The 20,073-nt window shown below is 39.0% G+C and overlaps 4 protein-coding genes across 5 annotated transcripts; 2 read left to right on the top strand and 2 right to left on the bottom strand.

The window, feature by feature from the left end:
• Positions 1 to 180: 180 nt before the first annotated feature.
• On the bottom strand, positions 181 to 6,709 carry asf1ba (anti-silencing function 1Ba histone chaperone). Its single transcript, XM_039824924.1, has 4 exons — positions 6,286 to 6,709; positions 4,796 to 4,911; positions 1,957 to 2,133; positions 181 to 946 (listed from the first exon to the last, which is right to left on the bottom strand). Exons 1-4 carry the CDS (start codon positions 6,392 to 6,394, stop codon positions 755 to 757), a joined length of 594 nt encoding a protein of 197 aa, XP_039680858.1. The 5' UTR covers positions 6,395 to 6,709; the 3' UTR covers positions 181 to 754.
• Positions 6,710 to 8,405: 1,696 nt separating this feature from the next.
• On the top strand, positions 8,406 to 11,696 carry crb3a (crumbs homolog 3a). Of its 2 annotated transcripts, XM_039824925.1 has the most exons (6): positions 8,406 to 8,514; positions 8,666 to 8,707; positions 8,921 to 8,996; positions 9,292 to 9,487; positions 10,780 to 10,826; positions 10,922 to 11,696. In XM_039824925.1, the coding sequence occupies exons 4-6, from the start codon at positions 9,316 to 9,318 to the stop codon at positions 11,129 to 11,131; spliced, it is 429 nt and encodes a 142-aa protein (XP_039680859.1). In that variant the 5' UTR covers positions 8,406 to 8,514; positions 8,666 to 8,707; positions 8,921 to 8,996; positions 9,292 to 9,315; the 3' UTR covers positions 11,132 to 11,696. The 2 variants fall into 2 exon arrangements, with proteins under 2 accessions (XP_039680859.1, XP_039680860.1); XM_039824926.1 differs by lacking the exon at positions 8,666 to 8,707.
• Positions 11,697 to 12,473: 777 nt separating this feature from the next.
• Positions 12,474 to 15,475, bottom strand: tubb4bl (tubulin, beta 4B class IVb-like). Its single transcript, XM_039824887.1, has 4 exons — positions 15,293 to 15,475; positions 14,318 to 14,426; positions 14,013 to 14,123; positions 12,474 to 13,872 (listed from the first exon to the last, which is right to left on the bottom strand). The coding sequence occupies exons 1-4, from the start codon at positions 15,347 to 15,349 to the stop codon at positions 12,815 to 12,817; spliced, it is 1,335 nt and encodes a 444-aa protein (XP_039680821.1). The 5' UTR covers positions 15,350 to 15,475; the 3' UTR covers positions 12,474 to 12,814.
• A 1,788-nt stretch (positions 15,476 to 17,263) lies between these two features.
• On the top strand, positions 17,264 to 19,587 carry LOC120574497 (zinc-binding protein A33). The gene is made up of 6 exons (XM_039824836.1): positions 17,264 to 17,892; positions 18,123 to 18,218; positions 18,303 to 18,533; positions 18,619 to 18,641; positions 18,726 to 18,844; positions 18,954 to 19,587. Exons 1-6 carry the CDS (start codon positions 17,503 to 17,505, stop codon positions 19,493 to 19,495), a joined length of 1,401 nt encoding a protein of 466 aa, XP_039680770.1. The 5' UTR covers positions 17,264 to 17,502; the 3' UTR covers positions 19,496 to 19,587.
• Positions 19,588 to 20,073: the final 486 nt, after the last annotated feature.

The following is a 20,073-nucleotide window of genomic DNA, read 5'->3' as shown; positions in this document are numbered from 1 at the left end:
GTTTGTACATTTTTAACAAGAACAAGTGTGAAAACACGTTTTCATCAAGGATGCATTAAACGTGGTTTATATTTTGCTTTCCTGCTTCTGTAATCAAAATTGCAAAAAGTAAAGAATATAAGATTAGTATATAAGAAGGAACATAGTTTTCACTATCACAGAAACTTTCATACACAGATCTTAACAAATACAATGTTTTTGTTTTGTTTTTATTCGGAACAAAAAGTTGCAAACAAAATAACGAAGAAAGTGATGTAGCTCATCCGAAACTGTGGGAAAAGGTTTAAGTGCTAAATACATTTCAACACAAATATAATGGCAGATTATCAAATTTCTGTACAGCAACATATTTCAATTTAGTTGCCTATTGCTACAGTGCTGAAATCCTCTTAAATGGGTACAAATTACTTCTGCACCAACAAAAGGAAGGAAGGTGAATCATACATCAGTTTTCTGTGCTGTTTCAGTTCAGCTGCATTATTTCAGTTACCTTTCCCCCCTCCCATGAGTTAAACTACTTCAATATTGCTTTCAACATCATGGCAAGGAAATCCCCATCTGTAAGTAATGATTATACCAGTGAGATGTTCATAATCTTCCTTGAAACAAACAGTCATCTGAAGCCCAAGATGAGAGTTCATTTTTGACAATCTTCAGGTAAATAAGGGCAGCTGTAAGGCAAAGATGTCTGTACATCCACTATAATGTCCACAGGCATTCTCCATCACCTTTGTTGCTTGTGCTTGGGTCGTCTCTATAAGCAGTCCATAGAGTTATCTGGAAGTATCCCTAAGGGTGGGGCCTTTCCTGGGAGACAGGATGGAGGGAGCTTGGAGTTTGACGTGGGATCCACATTTTCACAGTCTTCCATTCGCTCTGCGCTGCCTTCCCAGTTTATATGGAATCTGGTCACACGTGGGTTTGATGCGAGAATATTTCTCTGTAACTGAAAAAGGAAGGCAGGAATATATATAAATACTTTGTACATATATTTCCATTACTTCAGAATATTAATGTGGCTTTTAAGTGTAACTGACACAAATCTGATGAGATTTTAGACAATTTAACTTGGCCTAAACTTGGTCACCAGCAACAGTAAAGTAATTACACATTACTGGTGTGACTAAGATAAACATGAAATGTCTGCATAGTGTATACATATTTTACAACCTAAATGTAAACACTCTGAACACGTTCGAAAACCTTTCTCCACTGCAGCTGATTTTTGCTAATGTGCATATTGCTACTATCTAGTAAGCAATACATCCCACTCCAATTGCCAGCTATGTTTAGGGCAAGAAAATGTGAACCCTGTAGATAAGAATGTTACAACAGTGCCAAATGGCATTCATTCAACAATTAATCAAATAAACAACTATATAATAAGCTAAATTAAACTACAACATGGCTACTGTGAGTGAAAAGTTACAAACAAAATCCTTTTTCATTACAGCAAAACTCACAATGGCTTATTACTGAAGTTACTATCTGAAACACTGTTCACAGAGAAGTAACATTTCTGCTGAACTAGTTATATAACCAAGGGAATTTGATAGGATTACTAGTAATTTTTGAAGGATCAAATAATGTGTTCCAAAGTGCAGGCTCAACAGAAAGAAAAAGCTTCAATTCTGCAAAGTATTAGTACACCATGCGGTTTGATAAAAACCTTTAGCTTGATTGATTTTGCTATTTTAACGATTAATACAACAAAAAGCATGTTCTTAGGGTTGTGTAGTGTATGTCTTTCGCCTAATGTCTGTAAGGTCTATTTTTGGGTTGACTTTTTATTGACAAATTCCTTAAAAACTCGTCTTCAACCAGAAAGAACAATATACATTAAAGCTCATGAAATATCATTATCCAAAAGTTTTATTTAAAAACAGTGAAATAAGCATTAGGCAGTAACACTGATATCAGAACTCAGATTATCTAGAAATCAACTTTTAGCCTGACCTGGGTGTAGTCTGGCTTGATCGGTGGATTTTCACGAAGCTCGGGTTCTGTGTATTCATTGTTCACATAGTAACCAATGCGAATGAACTCCTGGCCACGGTACGTGCAGGTAATCAGCACTACAGTCACACCAACAGCATCACTTTCAGGAATCAATCCAGTGTTTGGGGCATCAGCCTGTTAAAAGAAACACAACCCTTAGATGTGTGGACATATAAAGCAACTTTTTGTATATATTTCCAGAATTTAAACTGTCTGTCTATCTGGTCAAATGGGGATTATGGCACCAATGTTGGGATAAGATTAGTCAGGATCGACGACATTTAGCGGATAATTGCTGGAACATCCAGCGCAGCCGGATATTCCACCAGATGTCACTCGCATTGCAAAACTCCGGTAGTTTCGGAAAACAACAAAAAAACTTAGCAAGCTACACGCTAAGTTTTGAAGATTATTTGGATTGTACAACAAAGCAGGCATGCTTGGTTCTTTCAGGGAATGATTGTAAGAATGTACAAAGAATATGTTTACAACATTTCCTATCTAACTGGGACCGGTTGGCGGGGATTTGCTATGTAAAAAAAATACACACGCCGATACACTGGTAGGAGCAAATTGCGCTTAACCATCTATCCAGCTAATTTATCGAGCTCAGGTTACTGTGTTGTGTGAACGGTTAACGTCATTTAGTATTGTATGTGGCATTTTTCCCTTCTGAGACCAATTTGAAGAAGATCTTCCGTTGCTGCGACCGGAGCTTAGTGCCACCCAAGATGATTGTGATTGGTTTAAAGAAATGCAAACAACCCAGACCATTTTTTATCTTCTATCCAGGAGTATATGTGTGGAGGGGCCAGACCTGACTCTGCAGTGCTGTCAAGCGAGACTATAACAGGATTAATCAAAATCAGTTCGTATGAAAGATAAAGGCTTGTAAAAAATTTGTCTATTAATGGATTATAACATGGTTTATTTAAAAGGCCTTATAGTACTGCTATATATCGCTTATAGCAGTCCCTCCAGAAAAACGCGATTATGCGATCGCATAATTCAATGCATAATCAGCCAAACGTTGCCATGGGAACGATATCGAAAAGCAGGGTGTTGGGAATCACTTTTTTTTTTCTCTTTTTCATCAAACCGCAGTTTTTGCAAGTTCCCGCAATTTCATCGCATAAAATTGCATAAATATCCCACATATTCCATCGCATTTTTTAAGAAAACGTGCCGCATAATCAAGGATTTTTGCCCTCAACAATCACAAAAAAAAACTTTTTTCTGGAAGGACTGTTATAGATGAATCAATAGTTACAGATAATGCAGTGAAATCAACAAGTAGAACATAATGCAAATAAAGGTTCAGTATGCTGATTACTTATAGATGTAAATGTGATATGTGTATGACAAGTGCATAAAACTTAAGCCAGTAGTTAAAATGCCATATAGTTGAAACAAAGTTTTTTTTTTTTTTTCAACGAATGCACACCACTTGAAATTGATATTTGCTGATATTTAATAACAATTATAAATATAGTTGAGGCAAATGCATTTACGTCACATTTAAGACCCTTTTATAATGTCTAACTGATGCTCCACAATAAAAGGTTTCTAGTTAATGAGCCTGTTTAGCCCCAAACAGACTTGAGATGATCCTGCTGAGCATGTAGAACAAGAGACTGCTGAAGCCGGCCTCTGTTAGTATGCTACGAACAAAGAGAATTATGAGTACTTTTTGCTGAACTGAAACTGCTTTTGAAGAAATCCTATTTGCTGAGGTTTTAATGTCCACATTGTGTCAGTTTATTATAATCATATGTTGAGTAGCTACTTTAGCAGGACTGATAAAGGTTTATTGAAGCCAAGTCCGATATTGATCTTTGAGAGTTTTAAATAATGGTATATCGGCCACTGTCCATTTTCGTTAGACAACAAATAACATATATAAAAAAATGTCATAAGGTTACCGTGGATTTTTTTAACAACTACGACCAAGACATGTACTGGACATTATACTATAGCTGAAAAAATAAAAAAAAATAAAAAACTTGCCACTATAGATAAACTATAGAATTGGGATGCTGTTTTAAATCACATCTTTTGCATTTCTGTACTTTAATTTCTTGTTGTTTATCAGTAGACATATGCCAATACAGAGAGAGAGATAGATATATCGGCTGATTTATCGATTGAGCTCTAGTAGCCACTTTCTTCACATAAAGCATCCCATCCAGTTTAGGCCTCATTCACACTGCACGGAGTTCAGACTTGTTAGCTGAAACATAAGCACTGAACTGCCCGGGAGTTTGTGTAAGAGTTGAATGTTTCCTGCAACAACAAAGCACTCCCTATATCTCGCACGTCTCTTTTGTTTCCCTCTCTCCTGTGAAATAAAGCTGCCTTCAAGTGTGGTCGGAAATGTCGAGAAACGATCTGATGGAAAACAGTAATTGTGAAATATAAAGTGTACTTGTGCTACATTGGACAGTTAAAGAACACAACAGGACATCACACAAATGGGCTGTTTCACTGACACTCCCCCCGCCGCACAACCCTGTGGCAAATCGCTGGATCGCTTTTTTTGGTCTGAATGCACCATTATGGCAGAAAAACAACTACCCACAGTGTGACATGATATACAACAATTGGGGGGGCTACATTTTGGTCACCTGGCCATGCTCAAAATGTTAAAGGCAAGGAAGCATGATGCAAGGAGGAGGATGCACTTGCCAATTTTGAAAGGTGTAATAACAAGTTAGAAATTACTGTTCCCAGCATGCTATATGGCTAAGCAACACAAAGCACTTTTTCAGTTACCGTAGGTTGCCCCAGCCAAACACACCTGAAACACAAACATATGTCTCCCAGCAGGTACTGGACCAACCAAGACGGAGTCAAGGACTTGGTCATACTCTTCACTTTCTGCTGAGCCAACATAGATGATCTTCCATTCGAGATCTATTAAAAAAACAAAACAAAGTAAATAAAGATATCTTTCACAATAAAAACACAAAGTTATAGTAGTGTGTAGTGAATGAACTGAAACAATTATTCCATTAACCAATTAGATGTTGAACGGAAAATGCCAATTATAATCATTATTATTGATAACTTATTTTGTTATATTTCTCACTCATCTAGTAAAATTACTAAACGCCACAAAGCTTATCAAATACAGCCACTAAGTACATGCTTTTCTGATTTTCACATTGTTGAAAGTCATAGTTCATGTGATTTTGCATTCACTTTCCATAGCAATAGCTTGATATTCAGAAATGTGTTCAAATACAGTCACATTTACAGAGATATCAAAATGTAAGGGAATGTATTACTGTGCAAAACTGTTGTGTAACATACAAATAGAAATTAGCCATTTCATGCGTGACTAATAATCCACATACTACAATAAGAAAATAAAGAATGCAGCAAAGTTGCTGGTATACCAATAACAATATATACAGTAACATTATACTGTAATGTTTGGACTACATGCTGTAGAAGTAGACTTTAAAAAAAATAAGTAGTTTGGCTGTAGCCCTAAAGTAGACACTTAACTCTGCTGTGTCCATAGTTACAATCCTCCCAAGCTCTTTAGTGACATTTTATAGTTACAGTGTAACTATAAAAAATGTCACCTTTATTTATTTATATATTATATATATATATATATATATATATATATATATATATGAAGTGTCATTCTGTCTCAATTTGGTGTTTTGAATAGGACAGAATGTTTTAGGTCTGTATTATTTACTCATTTATTTGATCTGCTAAAAAAGATTTACTGATAGGGTCTCAAAATACAAATTATGTGTGATACATTGATATATTTGGTTGTGTGCAGAAACCTAAATGAGCATGGTTACATTGACTGCTGGAAGGTGATAATGCCCTGCCTCAAGTAACATTATATTTACTTTTGTTATGTAACGTTACTATTTTAATTTACCTATGCATTTGCATGCATTGTCAATATAGGCTTGTTGTTTTGCATATGTTTATATTGTTTTGAGGAATGCAAACTCAATATTCCAACGAAAAATAAAGTTTCACGGATCTGACCTATGCAAGACAAATTAGCTAGAGATGTGTCCACCACAGAGAACTTATTCAGTCAAGCTTTGTAACGTTACTTTGCTATTTCCTTGTAACGTCATGTTACCTTTCATAAATGTATCTTTCTGACTTAAGTTAGCTACTGTAGCTAACCTAGCGTTAGCTGTTAGCAAACTCTAGTAACGTTACTGACAGAATTAACCTAACGTTAGCAACAGGCTCAAGCTTTGGCTTCGGACACACAATATGACAGCTTTTTGCGATGGCACCTACCTTCGGGAAGGTCCTCCATACATTCAAACGTTATTTCAAACTGAAAAGGGTTTCCGAAGGGACTCGGGTTATCTAGGACAGCCACATTTAACACCTGTACCTTCGCCATTGTTGTTGGTGCAGCGCTAAACGGGCTAGCTAACCAAAAACAAACGTTCAAAATCAGATTCCCGGGGAATGCTTAAAAAAAACAACGCTACAACGACACAAGCGGTAACAGAGTCGCCAGTATTATCCTTATCTGCCAAACACCTTTGGTTTAAACAAACTTAAGCCCTAATGATACGACTAAATGCGCACTACTAACTTAATCAATGTTTAACTAACGTTAACGTTAGCGGTTATTAAATTTGAGGAGAGATATGCTAATAACGCTCTCCCGCCGCTTCCACTGTCCTCCACCGCGCCTACGGCAAGCGGTACGTGCGCGTAAGAGGAGCCGCTTCCATCAAAGGAAAGGCAAAGTGCCTCAATCGCCCCCTAGTGGCACGGTATATCAGAATCAACATCAGATTTATTACCAAAGTGAGTTTGCACTTGCAAGGAATTTGCCCCGGTACATACAAAAAATATATATAAAAAAGGATACAATAAAGCAAATGACTGCTAGAGTCAAGAACATATATACAAAATAGATATATTGCAATAAAAAGTATGTAAAAAGACACTATAACTAAAACAAATTTGTACAATGCAACTGTTTTAGAAAGGGAAAGGATGAAGGCTGTAGGGTTTAGTGCAGGGTGTGCAGAAATATTTATCAGGGGATCTGCAAAAGTTCACAGTAGGCTATGTATAACATGTGCAAAAAAACGTGAGCTTACAAAATCTAATTGCACATTGCTTACATTTTTTATTGACATTATTTTTAACCAGAAACAGATAATTCTTTTCCTGACTGGCCAAAGTACTAAATCGGGTTGGAAGGTGTATTGTATTGGCATAAACCTTTGATCTGTCTCAAGTCAGTCCATATGTTGCAAGTATGTTGCTACTGTTTTGGTTACGAACAGTTAAACATAATTACCTTGGGTTGGGAGGTACAGTAACATAAATGATATCCTAATGCAATCAAATACAACAATGTCACAATACAACCTTGGGAATTATCCTTGAAACAAATCTTTAATGAACCAAAAAAAAATGCAAAGACTATTACATGTGATGTTTCCACACCTTTTGTAAATCATATGCCTGCAGTATATGGGACAACTGACTGATACAGGCTTTTTTTTTCTAGTGTAACTGAGAGGACAATCATGTAGGCCTACCAGGAAGAAGAAAGACAAACATATGACTAAAATTTTATTGGTTTTACATGGAAACTGGTTCATGTAAAACGAAAATATGACAAGATAGAGGCCTACAAGTTGTTCATAGCTTTTCTACATTAAAGAATATTGATCATGGGTTGGCATGCCTTATTTGCAATTAAATAGTATTTCCATGTTTTAATTGAATGAATTGTCATTGAATTCGATGACCAGATATTCTATGATTTTAATATAGCCTGTAATTCAGCAGGCTAGTCTCAATATTACCACCACTCACCACCACATTTCGCATGCATTAATATAGTGTAGGTTACACCATCACTTTTTCAACACAAAGGTTATGTAATTAGGTGACTTTTTCTGCATGACTCATAACCTACTCTCATAAATAGAATACTGTTAATAACAAAGAAAATTGTAATTAGTGAATAAAATAATAAATAGGCCGGTCCGGTCAACTGTATAAAACCGTAAAAACAAAAACAAACACAAAAATGGTATGGCATTTCCTCAGACTGACTCACTGCTGTAATATAAGAGTGATTTTCCACAGCAGTTCTCTGCTTTTCAAAAACGCCTCACTGCTCTCACACACTGTCCAAATCAAAACTGTTTGACCACCACAGATTAGGCCTGAAGCAGCCTACATTTTCTTTGCCCCTCTGAGTCTGAGAATGGGAGATTAGGTGAGGATTAGAGCCCATTGGACCAGCTGGCCGCCGAATTCATCCTTAAAATATCTCAGGAATGTTGATATGCTTTTTCATGTTGGGTAACATAAAACCTGACGGAGGCGCTGTTTCATGTCACCACCATCAGCCAGGTTCTTCTAGGTAGGAGCTGTGCGGGGAGGGGAGGGTAGTACAGTTAAACATTGCCACTCCAGCAGGTTGGAGCAAGTGACAGCAACCTGGCATCATACAAGAAAAGTTCATCTTAATTCAAGTATCAGGAGGTAAATAGGCATACTGTGACACGAATGTGATTAAAGTAATCCTTTATATAGCCTAGTAGTGTATTTTGAGGAGGTTTTTATATGGCAACAGAGGGGATCGGGTCTGCTCTGCTTCAGTAAACTGCGTTTTTTTCTCCGACCTTATACAAAGGAGTATCTGTCCTCTCTGCTGCAGGTGGATAACTGCGCTCAGGTAATGTAACACGAAACTCAACCATGTGACCAATGGCGATTTGAAGAGTAGACGAAAAAACTGCTTTACATAAAACACCGACTGGTAGTCTAGGTAGTCTGGTATTGGACCCATTCAGAAGTATTTCAGAAGCACGGTTTTTGTCTTGAGACGTTAGCCTAACTGTTATTTTCATTGGATTAAATCCTTTGTTGCGGTTTCATTTTTGACAAGGTGAGCCGGAAGCGAGAATCAACCTGTTCGATGTTTCCCGTTTTGCTGCGATCACCTGAAAACAGCCGGATCAATGGTATGTTTTCCTACAGAGTTTATGGGAAATTAACTTTACCCAACACATTGTCTTCTTTATAAGTAGTAAATATAACAATATTGCTGCAAATGAGAAGGGGTTGAACATTAAAGCTGTATTCAGTTTTTAATACATATGCTATTAATAGTCTATTGTTTTCCTGTGGTCATTGCAGGTTTATGGTGATTCAACAGCAGGCTGAATGTGTGACTCAGTATTTGTATGGTGTTTCTGTGTCAAAAAAAGGACATTTGTCTTTACATCACTGGAAATAACGTGTCTTTGGCTGTTCAAGATGGGCGATAAATCCACACTGTGAATGTTGGCCCTAATGAAATGGACCCAAGCTAATGCCCCAAAGTCCCAGTCTGCTCTCCCTTTGCCCTGCTGGTCACGGGTAGAGATGGCAGTGTGTCCGGATGTGCTGGCCATGCCTGGAGTTGTGGTCAGGAGTGTTCTTCTTCTTGCACTGAGCAATAAGCCTGTGTGGGGTGAGTCAGTAACCATCCCTTCATCCTCAACACTCCCACACAAATAAAACATACTTCTCACCACGCCTACACACACCCACATACACACCATTATATCCTGCAATGATACAGAGCAAATCTGAAACATGCACGGGCTTGTCAGCATGTTGTAAGAACAGTGAATTAAGAAAAGAATAAGAAAAAAGAAACACACTCTGTCATATGAGAAAGAGGTATATTTACATCCACGTTTATCTTATCAAAAGAATTCAATTTCACAATACATTCAGCTCCCTTTTGTAACCCCTTCTTCTTGTTATCAAGTTGTACTCGTGTCCCTGCAAAGTTTACTATTTGCCGTAGTGAATGATTGACTCAGAAAATGGTATGGGTGGGGGTTTAAGTTTCCAAAACAAAACATTCTTAATAAAATGATGTTCAGTACCTCTGTTACGCTCAAAACGAACAAACAAAACAGCAATAGATTTATGTTTTTTCTCCATATTTCAAACAACTGTGTCGTTTGACTCAGTATCAGACTGTATAGCTGCACTACACTGCATTCCTGAGCTTCTCCTCCTCCTCATACACAGTCTTGGTCAAGTTACTAAGTAGTTTTGCGATGTCACTGAGTAATCACATGGCTGGCGGGATGACTGGTATGCTGTGTTTTGTGTTTGTTACCTTCAAAGTGTGCATAAGGCTAAAAGCAACTTCTGCTGTTGCTTCCTCTTTTTCTACTTGTGTAAAATAGAGGTTTTACTTTAAAGTAGGTTTAGATCTGCCTCCTGTTAGTTTCTTAACTAAAAAAGTTTGTCTTATGGGCATTGATCGTTCGGCCATTAGTTATAAGTGGACAGTCACACCTCACTTAAAGTGATTTTCGGAGTAACTCACCCTAGGGTCCTTTGCACCATGACCTCGAGCCAAACACCCCCCCAGAAGCTTTTTTCACCTGGGTCGAACATTGGGAGAGTTAGCTAGAGTAGCGTTATCAGCTGAATAGCTTAGCACAAGGGCTAATGGACCCACGTTTGTATCTTGTAAGTTACCCCACTAATAATGCCCGAAATGATACCAAACGTCTACAAGTAGTACAAATAGGTTATGTACTCATAAAACGATGGATTGGAAAGTTTGTAAGTACACCAAAGACATTGTGCACATTATTATGTAACTAGATTTTAAATATCCCTCTGTATGGCTTTCTTTATCTTTGTATGGATTGTTTTTTCAGTGACTGTGTTTACATGTACTTAATGGAAAAATGTAACATTTTGAGAAATGTGCTTATGTTTCATCTCTTTTCACAGGGAATAATACTATGCTTGAAAGTGACACACGTTCTAATAACACTGCTGTGAGTAAAAAAATCTTTATCATGACCACTAATTGACTTTCGAAAGTATCCAGTGTCACTAGATTGACCACTGTCCTGTAATTTTCCATTTTCAGGGACCCAACATTGCAGCTATCGTGGCCCCTACAGTCACCCTGGGTGTTCTGGCCATAATCTTGGCTGTTCTCGGCTGGCTCCTCTGCGTGGTGAAAAAGAAGAGACAGACTGAAGGGACGTATAGACCCAGTTCTGAGGAACAGTCTGGTGCACATGGTGTGGCAGTACCAGATGCACTAAAGTTACCAAAAGAGGAAAGACTCATTTGACATTTTGTGCTTTATGTTTCTACAAAGTCCTGCAAACATTTGCATAGCAGATCTTTTGAGCTGATTAATGAAAGAAAAATCTCTCCAGGTTTAAGAGAGCACATATTGCAAAGTTTGAGCTTTCATTTCAACAAGCACTGAACGGTTCCTGCATGGCACTATGAAGAAATGCCCCTGGATGGATCTAGCTGATTTCAAGAACAATTGGACATTTCAAGGAGGTTTTGAACAATTCCTCCCCACAAATTACACAAGAGTTTCAGTATTTTATCATCATTAATCATTTTAGGTTAGAGCTGTTTTTTCTTGTTTTAGTTGCCATTTACCATATTTTTGATTTGATTCAGTCTATTATGAAATACTGTCACTGGCAAAAATCTATAGCAATCTTTTACCTCAAACTAATTATTTGTCTTGCTGGAGTCCTAATGAGTCCATTGCATCAAGACAGATGTTTTTTAGTCAAAAATGACTGTAATTAAACATGCAAAAACTATTGATTTTATAAAGGAAGCTGTATGTTAAAAATTAGGTTATACTGAGAAAATATATTGAGCAAAAGCAAGCAATTGTTTACAATTCAAGTATTTTTTTTAAACTAATTTGAATTCACATTATTTAAAGTTAATTTCATCAGATCAACCATACAGTGCATAATGCATAATAATCAAGCAGATGTTTTACAATGTTACATTTTATTAATGATTTTTTCAAATATATGTTTGTAAAATAGTTGAATAGTTAAACTTTGCAAAGCATATAAATCATTTAAAGCATCTATGAGGACATCCTGTTCAAATTAATGAGTTGCCTTAAAAATACATCACGTCACTCTAAAGGTATGATTATATCCGCAGTATTCAAATCCTAGTCAAAATAACATAAACAGGGAAACATTTAATAAAATTGTACAGTATATATACCACATAAAAAAAAATCTATGCATTGGGGAAAATGTGAACAAGTCCATAACTTTGTACGCTTAGTCTTTAAAAACAGCTGAGCAGATAAGAAGTCCTGATAGTCAGAGAGTGAAAAGTTCAGCTCCTGCAATAACCTGTCAGACTGTACCGAAGAAAGTCTCTGAAACACTGAAGCCATTGTTCGTCTCTCTGGAACAAAAAGGTTATCTATAATGTAATGAAAAATTGTAGAGCGAGTCTAATCTTTTATATACAGATACTTTTCTAAATCAAAAATATTTGGAAACTTGAGTAAATGTCGCCAATATAGAACCAATATATCAGAACTACTTCCCTTGTCGACACATTCACGAACAGACACTGAAGTGCAGTAATAATGTCAGATCATCACACATTAAGTGAATCAATAAAAACTCAGAGACAGTAAAAGTGGCCTTTTTAATCACATTTTATTCATCCTACAAATTCAAGGCTTTACAGTTAAAATCACTTGCTTTTAAATTTCCACAAGGCAATGACAGGACAGATGTAAGGATGCCAATAAGTCTGTGCATTCACAACATAAAAAAAACAAATGAACCAAAAACGTCACCAGTATAAATACACATCAATGTCTAACATTAGAGGAACAGTCATCTAGATGTTGACAGTTTTTCAGAGTGTGGCAGACCATTCAATTTCTGATGAAGAGAGATGGAAGGGATGGAATTGGGGGATGGGCGAGATAAAATGAGATTTGGCAGCTGGGTAGGCTGAGGTTTTAGGCAACTTCCTCCTCTCCCTCTTCCTCAAACTCGCCCTCCTCAGCGGTGGCATCCTGGTACTGCTGGTACTCGGACACCAGGTCATTCATGTTGCTTTCTGCCTCTGTGAACTCCATCTCATCCATGCCCTCACCAGTGTACCAGTGGAGGAAAGCCTTACGGCGGAACATGGCGGTGAACTGCTCGGAGATGCGCTTGAACAGCTCCTGTATTGCCGTGCTGTTGCCGATAAAAGTGGCAGCCATTTTGAGGCCACGGGGTGGGATGTCACAGACGGCGGTCTTCACATTGTTCGGGATCCATTCAACGAAGTAGCTGCTGTTCTTGTTCTGCACATTCAACATCTGCTCATCCACCTCCTTCATGGACATGCGGCCCCTGAACACCGCAGCCACGGTGAGGTAGCGGCCGTGCCGTGGGTCGCAGGCAGCCATCATGTTCTTGGCGTCGAACATCTGCTGGGTGAGCTCGGGCACAGACAGGGCGCGATACTGCTGGCTGCCCCTGCTGGTCAGGGGGGCAAAGCCTGGCATGAAGAAGTGCAGACGGGGGAAGGGCACCATGTTGACAGCCAGTTTACGGAGGTCAGCGTTGAGCTGGCCGGGGAAACGAAGACATGTGGTCACCCCGCTCATGGTGGCGGACACCAAATGGTTTAGATCTCCATAGGTGGGGGTGGTGAGTTTAAGTGTGCGGAAGCAGATATCATAGAGAGCTTCATTGTCAATGCAGTAGGTCTCATCTGTGTTCTCTACCAGCTGGTGGACAGAGAGAGTGGCGTTGTAGGGCTCCACCACAGTGTCCGACACCTTGGGAGAAGGCACCACGCTGAAGGTGTTCATGATGCGGTCAGGGTACTCCTCGCGTATCTTGCTGATGAGAAGAGTGCCCATGCCAGAGCCGGTACCGCCACCTAGGGAGTGAGTGAGCTGGAAGCCCTGGAGGCAATCGCAGCTCTCGGCCTCTTTCCTCACGACATCCAGGACAGAGTCGACCAGCTCGGCTCCCTCAGTGTAGTGGCCCTTGGCCCAGTTGTTTCCAGCTCCACTCTGACCTGTAGTCAAGAGTACCACAGTTCATTTATGTAGGAAACACAGGAAAGCTGTTCTTATTAGAGACCACAGCAAAAGTCAACATACCAAATTTGGATGTGACAACAGGTAAGTGCATCTTCACTAAATTCACATAGCTTACCAAAGACAAAGTTGTCGGGTCTAAAGATCTGCCCGAAGGGACCGGACCTGACTGAGTCCATCGTACCAGGCTCCAGATCCACCAGGATGGCTCGGGGCACATACTTTCCACCTGAAATGTGGTCGAATAGATCGACAAGGTCATTCCTGGTAAATCTTACAAGCTTGTGAAGCATGGTGAGTTTAATGTAAAACACAAATGTGTATGCAAATCATTTTGCATAGTTGGAGAGCTGGGTAGGTGAGGGAAGAAAAGAGATGGTTGAACTTGCTCTCTTTTGTATTATAGCTAAATGTGTAGCTTACCTGTGGCCTCATTGTAATAGACGCTGATTCTGTCTAGCTGCAGATCACTGTCTCCGTGGTAGGCACCAGTGGGATCAATGCCATGCTCATCACTGATCACCTCCCAGAACTGAAAAAAATAGACATGGAAGTAGAGGAGGGAGAGACAGATGTTGATATTATAGGCCAAGGTAAAAATAAAATAAAAAATAAATAGACCTACAATTAATTTAATGTACTGAAATGGGTAACAGTAGGCTATCATTTCCCTGAAATAGCATAAAGCTACTTTAAAGGAACCTATATTTAAACATGCAATGCTGTAATGACTGTTTTAATTATCTAACTGAATGCAGCTCAGAAGAGCAGTCTGTTGAGCTGCAGTGTCTCAACAGTAATCAAGCAGATGGCAATAATCCTATAATTAAGACAAACAAATTCGCTTTAATAATTCCATGCAAAATTAGCATTTGACTGTACCTTTTTGTCGAGTAATGCAATTAATTTATATGAAGTATTTGGTAGTAGTAATGTAATCATGTCACTGTAGTAGCAGCCTCCCCTCCCCCTCCACCTTCATGACCTATTTTTACTTAATTCTTTTCAAGCCAATTCTAGTTGAAAAATGTCTGATTTTGCACCAATAGCCTAGGCCTACATGATGTTATTTTTGTCATTTTAACATTTAGTAGCCTAGTGTTAAGCTTGTTGGCTTTCAATCGTACAGTGTGTTCTTTTAGCATCGAATACACAATTAAACCACGCAAATCAGCGCGTGCCGAATCTTGAGCCCAATGTAAACCCTGCAGAGAATAGCCTATCAATGACCAAACGTCTAGTATTATAATTTGTATTAATTGCACGACGCTTCAATCAAGAGAGGACACGGTGGGTTTATTCTAGAGAATTCTTGGAGGATGGATTAGACGCCTCCCCTCGCCTGCACTAGTCTAATGAAAGACAAACCAAACAGAGAAAAGGAAATCAGAGGAATACCTTGGCTCCGATCTGGTTTCCGCACTGACCGGCTTGCAAATGCACAATTTCGCGCATTTTTGTAACAGATGGATACAAGGGTGGTCGAGTAGGAGATAGGAATCAGAGCAGCAGAGATTCACAGGATGGTGATTCCTGCAGTCGATCGTCCGGGAGTCTTTGGCACCGCCTATAAAGACCTTCTACTGGGCTGAATTGGTGGTGCAACTTGACGTCATCGCCATGGTAACCAAAGACCGGAGGAGAGAGGGAGGGAACAAAGACCCGTAAATCGCGGATAGGGTGCGAGAAGCTGCATCAGTCATCATCAATAAGATTCCTATTATTATTCTCACGAACTCAGTGCACTCAGACCCCCTCCAAGCATACACACCCACTAGTTTTATACTGACACGCACACAACAGAAATACAGATGAAGGTTTAATACACACTTTGATAGGTCATCAAGGCCGTTGATGTGCAGTTTTAACAGTGTAGCCATAGACTGTGTAGAGTGTAGCCCATTGTAAATCACCACGAGTTCATTATTTTGACGTCAAAGCCATGGATGAAAGGACAAGGACAGCAACATATACAATGTAGCTATCAACTGGAGTAGCCTATGAGGACTTCTTGATAGCCTACTTCTGAAAAGTACCAACTTGATATTATCCCACGGTATTCTGAATGTTCTGGTGCCATGAGGTCTGCATGTTCAAACAAGGTAAAATGATTGAAAACATACCCTGGATGTGCAGCCATGTAGGGCCTGATCAAATGTGTGCTCTACTTCTTTTAAAACTACTTTTAAATACAATAGCCCTTTTAACAATCAAATGGGGGAAAGACAAAACACATTGACATATATTTATGGTTACATAAGAAAACACAAGTTAGAGGGATGGGTAGATGAGGTCAGCCATGTGCTTCCAATAAGTGATGAAGGACAAAATCGACAATCCTGATTTTGTGCAAAAATGTATTCTAAAGTTTGTCTGAATCTAATATTTGGCTTTAGCTTTCCTAGTTAGACAAATGAAGAAGATTATACCTTCCAATGCTATTGGATTATATACCCCAACAACACACACACACACACACACACACACACACACACACACACACACACTGCAGCTCAACAAGGAAGACGCTTCAATAATTGTTTACTTATCATTTAAGTCGTTCAGTCAGTTTTTAAAGTTAAAGAAGTTTAGTTTGTATTACTTCTAAGTTATCACAGCAAACTGACAAGAATACCAACACTGTTTGTGGACACTGAATATTCGTTAGGCCTAAAATGCAGACATTGTTAGGTCTTTACATTCAGAATCAAGGACACCAAAATTATTTATGTTAAAAAACCTGTCACTTTCAATAACAACCTGCACCCACATGTGTCAATGCAATACTACTCCTCTTCAGTAAAAGTAGGTTTTCAGGTAAGATGTTCACTATGTTGTTTAATCTATTTTTAGCTGCCACCTATTACACATTCTGTCTTACTTGTATTCAGTAGAAAGAGGAGGAAAAATCTCTGGTCCCTATTGCCTGCAGCAGAAATGTTGTGTTATTGCAATCATCAAGACAAACACCAATTATGCATATAAGGCAGATATAGTGACATAAAACTATCACAACCAATATTATCAATAACTTGTCTAAACTAGAATACAGTACATTAATAACAAGTTAGTAAATGACTGTTTATTTCTGAGCATGTCTGGGTATGAAATTAGTTGCAGTATATTGTTTTTACCTGACCATTCCCGGTTTAAATTGTCAATAACGAACTACATCTTAGACTAATAACTAGGTTTAAATGTTGGCTGTGACGCCTTGGGCTAATAACATGGATGTCAACCCTGAAACATTCACATTCATATCCTGAATGGTGACATTCCAAACATGCAGTTACCAACCCATTTTCCAACAACTGGCCAGTAGAGCTATGTTTCCTGTTTCCCAGCTTGGCTACATACAGTGTTGTTTCACAGTGCTGCGTGATTTGAGTTACTCCCACATAAGTCATGCACAGGAAAACCAAGAGCATTTGCTCCTTCATGTCAAGAACAATAGGCTGTTAGTGCGCTCTGAGGCTCTCAGGAGAAAAGTTTAACTCGGCACACGGAATTATTATTGTTGACAGAGGAATCATTAAGGACTTACACCGGAAGACTTATGCTGTTTTGAACTGTGGATTTGCTGTATTGTACATGACAAGCTGAAAATCATGTCACTCCCAGAGGAGGATCTCACATGCCCAATATGCTGTGACATCTTTACGGACCCTGTTTTGCTGTCATGTAGCCACAGCTTCTGCAGGAGCTGTCTGAAGCGCTATTGGGAAACAGGGTTACGTGAGTGTCCAGTATGCAGAAAAAGAGCCTCCAAGGCTAGTCCTGCCACCAATTTGGCTCTGAGAAATGTCTGTGAAGCTCTTTTGACGACTAGGAGGAGTTCAGTGCTGGTGGAAGAGAAGATGAACTGTAATCTGCACGGGGAGAAGTTAAAACTCTTCTGTCTGGTTGACAAACAGCCCATCTGTGTGGTGTGCCAGTCTTCCAAACTGCACAAGAGTCACAACTGCTCACCTATAGAAGAGGCAGTACTAGACTGCAAGGTAAGGGAATATATCACTGTTTCCCACATCATTGTAAAAGCAACCTGCAGTATTCAATGCCTCACCTAAAGGTAAAATGCAGCCCCACAAGTCTGTCCTGTTGTGAGCCGCGCTGTTATCTTTTCTTATATCTCTTATATTCCAGGCCTAAAATATCCAAAAGCACTCAAAATACTGAAATAGTATTAAGATATCTGATATCTGCTGACTGAGGTTTACTTGATTTTCAGGATGAACTTGTTTTATCCCTCAAGAATTTGCAAGATAAAGCTGACAGCCTCAAAAGAATTCACATGACCTCTCCAGACATGATTGAGTACATCAAGGTAACTTTGATTAGATGACATATATTTGATTTTGACTAAAAACATCTGGTCAAATAAACAAAAATTTGCAATAATCTCCTGCAGAGTCAGTCACTAAAAACGCAAAGATTGATCAAGAGACAGTTCGAGCAGCTACATCAAGCCCTCTACCAAGATGAGCTGGCCAGAATAGCGGCTGTGAAAAAAGAAGAAGAAGACAAGATTGCAGAAATGAAGGATAAGATTAAAGAGCTTTCAGCAGAAGTGTTGTTGCTCACAGAGACAATCTCAGTCATACAAGAGCAGCTGAAAGAAGATGATATGGTCTTGTTGAAGGTCCGTACAGTCAATAATACATCAACTTTTAAATCATTGTTCCCAAAAACTTCCCACCTTGACTGTTAATGTTTCTATTTTCCAGAATTTCAAAGCCACTCAGGACAGGTAGGTGAACAAGGTTATGGATTTACACTATTTGTGTTGACTATGACATATAAGATATACTGTATATATATTTTTTTATCACAGAGAAAAAAACATAGCGCTTGATTCAGACAACATGTCCGGGTTATTGATTGATGTGACCAAGCATCTCTGCAACCTCAAGTATAAAGTCTTGGAGAAAATACTGGACCATATTGACTATAGTGAGTATATGCTATTGTTATATTCAGGTTCAGAGGCCAAAAGAGTAGAATCGCACAACCCAAACCCTGTTTAACATATCAATCTCTCTGCTAATATCCTGTCTTTAAGCTCCTGTGACTTTGGACCCAAACACAGCACACCCCTGTCTCATCCTGTCTGACGACCTCACTTCCCTCCACTACTCAAAGACGCACAGAAGTTGCCCTGACAACCCAGAGCGCTTCCACATCAGCGCTGAAGTGGTAGGCATGGACGCACTGGGCACAGGAAGCCACCACTGGGTCGTGGAAACAGGAAGTAATCAGGACTGGCTCCTCGGCGTGGCCTCTTTGTCTGTACCTAGGAACTCTGAGATCTCCGCTCGGCCTGAGAACGGCTTCTGGACTTTATGTTTCAGGAACGGAGAGTTCAGGGCAATGACTTCACCACCCACCCCACTGACAGTTACAAGATTGCCCAAACAAGTCAAAGTAAAACTGGATTACAACAAAGGGACGATGTCTTTCTTTGACCCTGCTGATGACACACTCATTTATGTATTCACACACACGTTCACAGAAACTTTACTTCCATATTTTTATACACAGAGCAGTCATCCATTGAGAATAATGCCAGAGAAAGTACTTGTGACAATGCTGCGTCACGGATGAAGGATTTATTAATTTTGTAAGATAATATGATCCCAGACCTGTTTTGATGGATGAGATCAATGTAAAATAATTAAATGGGATTGGTGGATTGACTGGCTGTAATGTTATTTTCTCTTTAAGAAGGCATGCAAAGTATCTCTTTATCTAAGTAATTTTTAAAACACATTGTCACCTTTGTTGTTACGTATTCCTCCTTAAAGGAATAGTCCAACATTTTGGGAAATAGGCCTACCCTTATTCTCTTTTTTTGCTGAGAGCTAGATAAGAAAATTGATACCACTCACATGTCTGTATGACGAATATGAAGCTGCTGCCAATAGCCGGTGAGCTAAGCTTAGCATAGCTTAAATACTGAAAACGGGGAAACAGCTAGCCTGGCTCTTCCAGCACCTCCAAAACTCACTAATTGTAGCCTATCTTGTGTGTTTAAACTGTACAAAGCGTAGGTGTCACACCTTCAGACACAGACAGTCTAGTGGTTTCCCCATGTTTTCACACTTTGTGCTAAATTAAGCTCACCAGCTGCTGCCCCTAACTACACATTTACTGACATGGCATTAATGTTCTCATCAAGGGTC

This window comes from Perca fluviatilis, chromosome 15, assembly GCF_010015445.1.
Source record: "Perca fluviatilis chromosome 15, GENO_Pfluv_1.0, whole genome shotgun sequence".
In the NCBI taxonomy this organism is placed as follows: Eukaryota; Metazoa; Chordata; class Actinopteri; order Perciformes; family Percidae; genus Perca; species Perca fluviatilis.
This window is presented reverse-complemented; position numbering and strand designations above follow the sequence as displayed.